General features: G+C 34.2%; 1 protein-coding gene across 1 annotated transcript in view; it reads right to left on the bottom strand.

Moving 5' to 3' along the window:
- Positions 1-7,803: 7,803 nt before the first annotated feature.
- LOC149235927 (protein phosphatase inhibitor 2-like) overlaps positions 7,804-12,636 on the bottom strand; it is a 190,913-nt gene continuing 186,080 nt past the window's right edge. The window contains exon 4 of the mRNA XM_089461480.1: positions 7,804-8,350. Within this exon, the coding sequence (XP_089317606.1) occupies positions 8,223-8,350 (128 nt within the window). The 3' untranslated portion in view covers positions 7,804-8,222. The remainder of the gene's footprint in view (positions 8,351-12,636) is intronic.

Consider the following 12,636-nt stretch of genomic DNA (forward strand, 5'->3'; position numbering starts at 1 on the left):
TGTTAAAGGTGATAAGAACAATTTCGCAGATATGCTGAGTAGAGAATTTTTGTCAGAACATTCAATTTTGAGTTTGCATTGCAATTATATCAGGAGAAGGGAAAGCACTGTTGAAATAGAAACACCAAATGGTTGGGTAAGTTATATGCTTGAAACTCCAGTACTTATCCATGATGTAGATTGGTACCCAATCAAAGAAATTAGACATAGAGAAGATATTCCTTACCTATGGACAGAAACAATGCAAGACGAAATGAACCAAGAAGCAGTAGATGCTCTGGACTATTTGGAATACATTGACAACATACACTATACTCTTGAGAGAGATGATGACGATGATGAACGGATGACAAGCTGCCACATCACACTGGGAAGATTTGATAATCCTCTTCACAGAGAAAATTATGACCCTGACAGACAAAAAGAATGTTTCTATACAGCTATGAATCTTCAAAATTGCTCAGCTAATTTATTTTATTCTATACAGTCCTCATTTTTATTTGAAGGCATGACAGCAGAAGCTTTGGAATAAGAAGATCCTACACCAGAATGGTTCATTGAGTGGTGGCAGATATATGGTCTTTCAGCTTTAATCATCAAACCATATACACTCCAAATGCTTAAAATCCCTGGTTTCAGTGAACCATTTGCCCATATGAATGGAATTGTATACAAAGATATTGAAAATGTTGCCGACATCAGTGATCTATCTTTTCTACAAGCAATCAGACGCTGTGGTCACATCAGATGGTTTGTTACAAACCAGTACAAGGTAAGGATGATATCTCATAGTACTAATTATGAAGATTTCCACCATCAGGTTGATATCACATCAAATCCTTTCCAACCTATCATCTTTTTGGAACCGCCCAACCAAAATATTTCACAGATGTGGGAATCAGGGAAAGAAATAAGAGTACAATACTTCAATAATTCTCTGATTGAAAGATTCAGATATCAGCATTATACACATCTGCAGATAGAATACTATACTATGGATTGAGTGTCGTCTTTCTGGCCGACTATGGTGCCGGACGAGCTTTCGTGGATTCCCTCGCTCTGGAATCTCCACTTTGTACAAACCATGGATTTTGCAAATCTCATCTTTTATGACATGTTAAGTCTTTCGAGGGTTCACTGATGAATTTCCTCTGTGTAAATAGTTTGTTTGGTACTAAGATTCGGTCCCAACATGCCTCGGGCTCTCTGATAAAGAGTAGGGACGAGATAACATAGGACGATAGTGTCCTATGCCCGAATCTTGCTTTCGGCGATCTACTCAGATCTGTCTAAGTACTTGTGTCTTTCAGTCATCAGTCTGTACATAGCGCACTCATGAATGATTGTTCCCTTCCAGCTTATAAATAAGAGTTAGCTGCGAAGTAAGACTCATTCGGGTCGAGAGAGTTTAGAGTCATAAACTTTTCATGCTCTGCATCTGCGGACAATTGTGTCTGATCTGCTTGCATCACGAAGAGTTTTGTAAGTCTTAGAGTCTGGTTTGGAAGCCTGCGCATCAGTGTGTTCGGCACTGGTGAGAACCTAAGTGGCTGAACCATTAGGAAAGTCTGAGAGTTTGTCTATAATCTCTGAGGCAGAGCTTGTCTATTGCCAGGAGCTTCCGGTAATACTTGTTCCTTGAGAACGGTAGAAAGTCCGGTGAATGCGTAGACAGTCAATCTCTGTAAGGAGATTTTTCTTATGTAATATCTGCATCCATATAATAAAAATTCCAGTTCAAAATTCCGCAATCTTGCTGTGTTCATATACCTATGAAACTCATTGTCAATTTGACTTGTACAAGCTTGGGGAGTGGGCCTTTCAATGTTTCCAAAACCAACAAGACATCTCCTTGGTTTGGGAGTCCTATTTAGCCTAGTTCATTATTCCCCAAACCTACCCTTACCCTAAATTCATTTCTTAGTTTTTTGAGCATTATTTACCAAGAAAGCAAGCCATTATATCCAAGAATGGATTTGTCATGTTCACTATTCACCCCTCATCCATTTAAAAAATGTTGAATATCATAATGTCTAATCAAACACAACCCTTGAATGAAGATTTCCTGAGCTAGATTTAAAATGAGTTGACTTATGAGGAAAAGGCAATTTTTCTCGAGTGTTTTCTACCCTTCAATGCCCAATTACCAAATAATGCCCCTCCATACCCTTCAAATATATTCTCTAAAATGTCTAGACATATCATAACCATTGTTTATTGGTTGCTTGGATATGATGATGACCAGTCAATAGATGATACCATATTAGGGTTTTTAGCTTCCCTTTCACCCACCAAAAAGTCATTTGTCAAATTTCATTTCAGTCAATATTTAACAGATGTCATTGATGTCCAGCTAGCCTACTATGGTATGACTAATTATGTTAGGTATCAATATGTCCTTGTATATATTTTCCTTTACTTTGAGGTTGACAAGTTTTCAAACCTACATCTACAAAATCAAGGTCATAATGGAAATGTCATCTATGTTATTCATTGGATTCCAATTGTCAGAAAGCATACCAAAGTTTTGGGTTTTGTTGATTTTGTCAATCAATTTTTAGGAGTTGCATATCAATTATTGTTTGATGAGTCCCCTCCTAAAAAATTTCTAGAAATTAAGAATATATTGCATCTCTACCTAGATACTAACGTGGGAGATTTGTATTCATTTAAAGATTTTACAGAAATCATGATATATGGTCACAAATTGCCTCCTTACATGCTTCTAATGTCTCTACCCATGAGGATATTTTCACTTGAATTCACCAAACAAAGCCTCAACTCTGATTAGATTCATTTTATATAAAAGAAAATTCCAACCATGTTCAATTGACGAAAGAAGTGGGACCTTTCTTGATTAACACTAGAGCAACACTGCAAGAAGTTGAGGAAATGTTAAAACAAATGTATTTCCATCAAAAAGAGGCGTGGCCATACGATCCCCACAAAATTATATCGAAAAGAAGAGTTAAATAGGGATATGCATCTTACAAGCATCTAACTAAACCAAACATAGAAAAACTTTCGAATAGATATGATTGAGAACAAGATTCAATTCAGATTTCTCAAATTAGTCATGAGGTTGGACAGACTTCACAACCTATTGTTTTGGACACTAAGCCAAAAAAGAAAGATATAAAAATAAGATTTTTCAAAGACACAACAAACATTATCAATTTCAAAGACAGAGAATGAAGAGCAACAACTACAAAGAAACCAAGAATTGAAGAAGAAGATGTCATAGTATCATCTCATAGTATAGAATAAGCTAAATCAAGCAACCCTGCATTCAACTGGGAACTCTTGCCAATAGCATTTATAGCCTAAGAGACTTCATCTTCAGGCATGTCATCTTAAGCAACAAGGAAATAGGACGACCTTTATTTCACAATTCATGGAAATTGAAAATAAGAATCTCAAAATGAAACACGATGCTTATTTAGAGTTGTGGAAACAAGGTTTTGTATCATCTGAGAATGGGTTATTGTTTGCTCTAGATTATGGAAAAGGACAACTAAATATGTGTGTATTGGAACCTAAAGCTCAGATAATTAAAACTACAAAAGATTACAGGGCATCCAAGTTCACCATAGATTTGAAGAAGATACATTTACTGGATCAAATGGACATGCACAATCAAACTAGAAAGCTTATTTTCAAAATTTTAAGAAACATTGAACTGTAAATGCCTCAAAATTAAAAATGTGCTAACAAAATTTACAAATCAATTGAGATGATAAACGATTTCTACCAGGGCCACACAGATGAAAATAGATGATTTGGAGCAATGCATTATTAGATTGGGGGCAGACCCAAAAAATTATTCTTCAATACAATCCCTAATAAAGTCTTGAGATACAGACATTCAAGTGTCTAGAAGAAAATTAAAAATGCCAGATACAAAACATTTCCAAACACTTGAATTGGAAGTTGGTCAAAAAGAGAAGGAATAATTATTATCTTTGATAATTTAGCAGAACAAATAGCTTGAGAACTATGTGCAACAAATTAAACTCTTGACAAAGAAAAGGAGTGAGCATGTATGCCCATTATCTTCTTCAGCACCATCAACACCAGTTGATCCTTTTAAGAAGTTGGCTGAAACAATCGCAGACTTAAGTATAAAGGATATTGAGATTGAAAATCTTAAGAAAACACTTATGGTGAAGAATACAAAGATTAATAATCTCAAAGAATATGTAAGTGATATAAATGCAACCATCCATAAATATTAAGATCTTAAAGAATGATTCTAGAGGGAACTTGATCAATTAAAGGATTAATTTGTGAGAACATAAGCTTTGATTGAGGCAAAGAAAATCCTTTAGGAAAAAATAGTTACAAGTATTTCAAAAATGTGGTAATCAATCAACATCATTAGAGATGAACCAGATTTACTCTACAACACATAACGACTAATTGAAAAGACTCGGGCAGAATTAGGAGACAAGGCTTAGATTGCAGCATAGTAAAATTCCATACCTCTATGAATCAGGATAAGTTAAGAACCGTGGGTGTTGAAGATAGAAGTCATGGCATCATGGAAGTGAATAATGTTTCAACTAAAATAAACTTTTTCCACTAAACTCAGAGTAAGTGCAGATTAGTGAAAAACGAGTTAGAAACATTTAATACAAGATTCAATGTTCTAAGATAAATGGGCATGCCCTCTTGTTGGGGTCAGAATAATAGGTTAATGTCTCTAGATGGATATAGAGAATATGTGTTAAGTACCAAAGCGAATTCAAACAAGCTTTGATATATGCGGGGAATATTGAAGAGGCCAAATGTAGTAGATAAATTGATGAATAACTTTTACATCCATTGTCAAGTAAAAATGTTTTTATCAACTACTCCAACCTATCATAAATACACAGATTTGGATATCATTTACAAGAAGATGACATCATACAACTATCTAGTCAAATCAAATTGGGAGTGGTCAACTAAATTTTCCCCAATAAATCTTTATGATTCTAACAACAAAATTCAACTCAAAAATTGGACATGTGGACAAACTATTTGAGATTTGTGAACTGATTTTTGTTTGTTATTAGTTATTCCTAAAAATTTGCATTTGCAACAAATATTCATTGTAATCATTTTATATAAAAACTCAAGAAACATTGAAGAAAGGGGTTCAGATTTTGTGGAAGAGATTGTATTTTTTGCATTTGTGGACAATATTATTAAAGTTTTTAATCAAAAGATTCTCCTTTCAGTGGTTGACAGCTTTTACTCCTATGTTTTAGTATCTCTTATAAGTTATGCATCTTTGTTCATCTATGCAAATATTTGAAGTTATATGAGATATCCTAAGAGGCTAAATTGAGGATCAATTTTCCTCAAATCTGGCAATGTTATGTTTTACATAGAGATTTATAGTAGAATCTATTTGTTTATATCATACCTCTTGTTAACTAGTTAAATTATTGTCGAATAATTCATATAATCAAAATTATGCTTTGTTATTGAACCGTTGGAATATTCATGTGTGTTTTCTCCAGTGACAAATGTTGAAATGGTCATTGGATGCTATAAAATCTATCACAGTGTTTTCTCTATTCTTCTATAACCAAAATCAATCATATTTAGTTGTCTGCCTTTGTTGGAAGGTAGCCTCTTGATTAAAGATATAAAAGGTATTGACCTACAGTCCATCATACAAAAGCTAAATCGACTTAGAACCTTCCTTTTAAAAACTTTTGCCCGTGCCTTAGCATAGTTTTCAAGCCAAAAACTATCTCAAGGATACAACACAATGTATTAGCATCAGTCAAAATGGAAACAATCAACTTATCTAACAAAAAAAGTTGATATCAATATCATTAAGTTGCACAGTAACAATTCATCTTGGAAATCCTATAAGTGTAACGTTCTATCAAGGATTGAACTCAAATGGTCAAACCCTTTTACGATTCAACAACTTTGCTCAGCACTTATAGATTCATATCATATTGTATCATCAACTATGATAGCTCCAAAAACATAGAATTATACGAAGATGCGCCGAGCAAAAAGACATCAGACCCTTTCATATATGCTTTGAGGACAAAGCAATTGTAAAGAGGAAGGCACCGTAGTAAATATAAATATATAATAATAGTAATTAATAATTAGTGAAGTGACACATCATAATGAAAAGACATGACTCGTAATGAAATAAAACTCTGACATGGATATTTATACAAGGCCCAGGTACTCATTTGTAATCTGATCACGTATTTTTCTCGTACATCTATTCAATATATTATTTATTTTATCCCAAGTAAATTTTTTTATTTTTCAATATTTCATTGGTGAGTCATATTGTTTCTCACACTAATTATTCTATAATTATTCTTTACAAAAGACCATGACACTAACATTAAACATGTTATTCACTCATCAAAATAAGCACTATCAAATACATTTCTACTTTATCTCTTACAAATTATTAGTCCTAAATATTAAAGAAAGAGTTGATAGGCAATCTCTAACTTCTCCATTTTTGTTTCCAAATTCTTTAGCAAAGTTGCAAGAATAACATTGTCCATAAAATTTGGACAATTAACTAAAGCTATTGAGAATTAACTAAATATTCTAGAGCACTAATATTCTATGAAAAAAAGAATTATTGTGTAGTTTTTTTTTAATTAATTCTTTACATATTTGTATAGTTTTTCTTACATTTATTTTGATTTGTTTTTCTATTTCCTATTGAATCATAAAGTATAATAATTTTATTTTAAAATAAAAATAAAATCAACACTATTAAATGACTAAATCTGAGGATATTTTAATATTTCGTTCTGACCTTTATCTTGATTTATTTTTCACTCCGTTTACCATTTGGTCGTAAAAATATTTATCATATTAGTGTTCAAAAAATAACTTAGATTATCCTATGAAGATTATAGATCATAAGTCCATGAATATCATGGATAATGAGTTAGAACAGCATTTGACTAAATCAGAGCAAGTCATCATGGTGTGATCTAGTGGTTGAGATAGAACACTACTATGTTAATACTCCAAGTTCAAAACCTAACAAGCATTAAACCCTAGATTAGAATTTGGTCATGTTTGACGAGTATATGCAGCAAATGAAGATCACAAATAAGGTTTAAACAGAGTCTGACAGTATTCAGACTCGTCTTTAGAATGGATGTGATATAATTGGTAAATATACAGAGCCACAGTAAACCTAACATTACTTGTTTGACTGTTTGCTTTTAGGGTAGTTGTACTTCATATAAGGATTTTACATTTAACATTAAGTGAGACTAACTAAAGGAAATATGTCTTCTCATGTAGTAGAAGAAAAATAAAGAGATGATTTTACAGGAAGAAACGAGTGAGTCTGCTCATCAACCGCTTAATGTAGTATTAGACAAAACCAAAGTCAAGTGCATAGAAGTCAAGGGTTTCTCATAATGTATGAGCCTAGAATGTAAAAGCTAAAGAGGAAATACAAGTATAAAGTTCATCACTGTCTATTGCATGGTTAGAAACAATTTGGCAAACAGCTTTATATTGGAAATTCCAGAAGTATGACAAATTAATAAAACCAGAAACAGCTTATTTGAGTAAGGGTCCCACCTTCTACTGAGGAGTGGGAAATAGCTACAATTAATAAATAGATTGATAGTTTCCGAAGTTTCATGCAGGACATTCCTGACTCTTTCGGCTCTTCGTCAAGGAACTTTTATTGATTGCGTGGCAATAATGACTGCCAACTAGAAGGATCAAAATATCAAAATTGAGGCTTAGTTGAACATTTTATAGATACTACAGATTGTATTTTAAGCTTACTAGAACAACTGACTGCAATTTGATGGTAATTATAGAATTTTCAAAAATGTATGCAGTATTCTACACCGAATCTACCATATCCATGAAACCACTGAGAATTCTTACAGACTTTACTCACTTTCTTTCTGATTTTAACCTCAGAAAATCTCCAAATGATAAAAGCCATCCTCCATTGACCCTTGCTGATGTTTAGAGCAGCTCAAGTTGTTTAGAAACCAAATTTTATAACAGAAAACTACGTCACTAAACATAGAGGCTGAATAACTACTAAGCCACAGAGACGATCAGAAATTATTTTTAAGATCGTTTAACGGGGAGAGTTTCATCAGCAGATGTGGTACAACATTATTGATATCTATTGCATACATGACACCTAATAAACAAATATTACAGCACTGATCTTCTCTGCCAGATTAAGGCCTTTCTTTTCAATTCAATTTATCAGCTTCATTGTCTATAGAAATCTTTCGGCGCAGTTCTTGGAGTTTCCGGAATTCGTCATAATGCAATCGTCTAAGCTCTTCAAAACTAATGCTGCTCCCATTAGCAATATGAACTGAAAACACATTCAAAGAAAAAAGAATTATGAAACGTGAAACTTGTTGAAAAATGTAACTAGTACCAGTTTTCATAATGTAATAAAATATAATTTTTATCATTGATATATTTATTATATTCATTATTTTATTTTATTTTTTGGTCAAAAGCATGTTCTTCATGCTTATAGAGTCAATTGAGTCAAAAAGGATTTATTAAGAGTCAAAAGAAATGTATTTGAGTCCAGTCTCATTTGGACATTTTTGTAAGAAAAGAAAAAAAAAAATATTTTAAGTCAAATAGTCAACACAAGACAAAGTCGGCCCTCGTTGGACAAGTCGGCCTGTGTGGTAGCATTTCGACCCTCCTAGACAGCTATAAATACAAGTCAACTCGACCTCATTCATTTCTCATTTCATCACATCAATTTCTGTGCAAGAACAAGAAGAAAAATCAGCCAAAGTCAAAGGAGAGAGAGAAGACAAGTTTTCTGCCCTAGTTCTGCTCAGATGTGTGAAGTTTCTGCAGTTTTTCTGAGGCTGTTACAGGGCCAAAATTCGGCCTCTATTGCAGGACCAAAATTTTCTGTGGTTTGACCAGCATTGACTTTTGTTGACTTTGACTTGATTGGAGGAGACTTGGAGGAGGGTTGACTTGGATCTTTGTGGCAGTCTTGGTCTTGGTCTTGGTCTTGCATGTCTCATTTTGATCTGATTCTATAGAAAAAGTATTTTTGGGTTTTCCCCTGGGGGGTTTTGCCCTGGTTTGGAGCCTAATTTCTGGGGTCTTTTGTCTCTTTGTGATCTTTATGCTTTGAAGTTTTGTATAATTGCTTGATGAAGAGAACATAAATTAATAAGACAACTAACATTCACAAGTAATTATCAAAAAAGAGAAATCAAGCCTTAATCTATCCAGCACTTGGTTTCTCGACAAAACTTCACTGCTACAACGCAGCAGGGTATGGTAATAAAAAAAAATTTAAAGCTAGCTCAAATATACGTAACATAAAATTATCGGTTTCAAGCTGCCATGAGAAATATGTGGTAAGTTAACTACAAATTGGAAATACTATATCTGAGAGACAATACTCTACAATGTACATAGTAAAGCCTATGTTAGTCAATAAGCCCTGTATCACTGTACCAGAGTGATGTCGCCCACTACAGCAATATTGTATGCATAGGACTACAGAATCCAACCTGAGACCAATGTTAACAGTTCATTCCAACAGTTTTATGAACTGAGTTTGATCCCTTGAGATGGTCCCACATTAGACTTCGCTTGAAACAGTTACCTTGGTCCAAATGCTTGCCATTTGAGGTAATTGTTTGGAATTAATGTCTCTGATGAAATATGACATTCTTAGTAGTCATAGAGCTTCTGTTAAACTTTGATTTCATATTGTGGAAATTTCAGTATACTTGGTATCAGAGATTTCCATCAATTTGGACAACTGGTGTCAAAGCCTTGTTTTCAGCATTGAAACATTTTTTTAAATTGGTTTGGTGTCTTTTTGGATTTGTAATTCCACTGTATATTTATCAATATAAAGCAATACTAAATGAAAACTAACATATGTGCTTTCTCATTCTCAGGCTTGAGAAGAGTGTTTAGAAATTATAGCTGCGGTTGGTATTTTCATCATCAGAAACAAAGGAGAAATAATTTGTTTCCAGCTATCCAAGTCTGGCCCTATTTTGTCCAGTTGACCCCACCTCATGGAGGGGTTTGACTGTTGACCCTTGGTCAAAGCCCCTCCAATTGGATGCCTATATATTGACAAAAAGGTTCTCCTCATTTGGATATCACATCAATCACCAATTCGGATCTGTTCTCAAGCAATCTGCTCACACGTGCGAGGGAAGAAGAAGACATCTGTTGACCAGAAAAGTTTGGTTTGCTCTCTGCTTTGACTAGCATTGACTTGGACTATTCTGCGGTGGTTTGACCAAATCTTTGACTGTCTTGGAGGACAATATTCTCAGGGTCTTTAACTCTGCATTGACCAAGTTGTGGAGCTGTTTATGGGTCGTTGACTGAAGCTTGACCATAGGTCAAACTCTGTAATTTGACCAAAGTTGACCAGTCTTGACCAGTGAGCTAAAAGTTGACTCTCTCTCTCTCTCTCTCTCTCCTTTGACTTGATTTGACAGGGCATTGAATGTGGTCAATGGTTTGACATTTTGACTGGAAGAATAAGATGTACAAATTGGTTGAATTGGACAATTTCTCATAAGGAAAGATTACCGGGTTTTCCCCTTTGTGGGGTTTTGTCCCAAGAAAATTTTGGTGTCTCTTGTATCATTGTTTCATTGTGATCTCTGCTGCTCTACTGAATTTAAATGGTTGAAATTTTCTTAAGTGTAACTGCTTGATGATTTGAATGCTCTAAGAAGTTAACGTGTATCATTGGAAGTAGTTATCTGGAAGAAAATTGTTCTAATCTATCTTGCATCTAGAAAATCAACATGGTATCAGAGCTATGGTGAAGAAAAGAGCATTGAGATCACTCTGGAAGAGAGACCCCATCCTACATTTGAGAAGACTGATCATTCTACAATTGAGGCAGCCCTGAAGTTGGAGTCATTTCTGTTTTCCCTAGAAGCCCTAATTCACTTCAAAATGAGCTCTGTCGTTACTTGAAAGACAGAGCTATCTGACTGAAAGCCTCAGAAAAAATGATCAAAGAAGGCCTAAAGTCTATTTAAATATCTCAGTTTGAAAGAAGAGCAGGATCTGTCTAAGGCCGAAAAATTACCAAAGTCCGAAAATCCTCAGTGAAGGATCCTGTGCATAAAAGAAGAAAATAATTTCTTATAGTTTTGCGAAGAGTCTGATCATCTACATGATCATAAGCTATCTATGTTTTATACTTGGAACTATGCCTGAATCCTATGATGAGAAATATGTGGTTGTATCTTATAATGACAAGTATCATAAGGATTGTCGAATTGGAGGTCTGAGATGATACTCTTGTCTTGGAAGAAGACCCCTTGTTGAAATTCCTAAGGACATTTTCTTTTTGACAATATCAGAGTGAAATATGAGCCTTTAAATTATGACAAGAAAACTGGATCAAGTATACAGAAGTTGTGATGATTCACTGAAGGTCTATGACAAGGCCGAAATAACATCAGGAGATCCAAGAATCTCAGACTGTGACTTAGAATAAAAAGCAAGCTTGATTTATGGCTTGATCTGTCATCAAAATGTATGTCATATTCCTATGGATAATTTGTGCTTTAAAGGAGTATCCAATGAGCAAATTCTGTGTGAAGAAAGGAAAGCTAGAGGCCTATTAAGCCTCTGTTCCAACCCCCCGCGGAAGACCAAAGTTCACTAAAACTCTGTGATCAAAAGAAGTACAAATCATGTCTTTTATCAGTAATACCATCTACTGTGCTCAAGGAAAGGGATTATTCTCATGACAAGTTTGAGAAGGACAAACACTCTGAAGTGATGAAAAATGACTTCCATGCAAGACAAAATTGATGAAGATGTTCAAGAGACCAGCAAGCTACAAGAAGTCTACTTGAAGTCAAGGTACATATCTATAATTCTTTTTCGACATCATGTTTCTATTGGCAACATTTTATAATAACTTATCAAAGGACCAAGTATAGGTATCATGGAGAAGTTTGTATTATAGGCTTGTGCCAAAAATTGCTATTAGATCTATTGATCTCTGGTATCTTAAAGGATAAAAACCCATCAATGAATTAGAGGACTATGATAACATTCTGGAATCATTGCCCTACAATTTATGAAAGGTCTAAGCCATTATTGCATTTATGAGAAGTTCAAGGTCTCAATATAAGCCTGCTACAGAAGTTGTATTAGGACGAAATCTATAAAAAGGCCAGCTACAAAAGTCCAGAATATATTGGAGAAGGCTAGTTGTTAATAGTTATGTTAGCGAACAGATTATGGAAGGCATTGACAAGTACCTCATGTTTAATTTCTCTTTGAGCTTTGTTCTGGCCTTCAGAACAAACAATCATTACAAGTCATTTCATAACCTGAAGGTCTCCATGGGAAAGACATTACAGTGATGAATTCAGAATAATTAAGAGACGAACGAAGTTATAAGTCAGACATGTCTTAAATGTGAAGCCATCAAATTGTTGATCAAAGCTGAATGTTGAAGATATTGCAAAATCTGAATGTTGAAGCTACAAATATTACAGACCCTTGACAATCATCTGTTGCCATTCAAGATTGAAGACTAAAGTATAGAACTTGATGAAGTCTCTTCAATATTAAGGAAATATTGTCTGTATATATTGTTTTGATATATGAAGA

The sequence above is a fragment of the Pinus tabuliformis genome, chromosome 8 (genome assembly GCF_031772625.1).
Source record: "Pinus tabuliformis cultivar Carrire ecotype Pingquan chromosome 8, CPIR1, whole genome shotgun sequence".
Lineage (NCBI taxonomy): Eukaryota > Viridiplantae > Streptophyta > Pinopsida > Pinales > Pinaceae > Pinus > Pinus tabuliformis.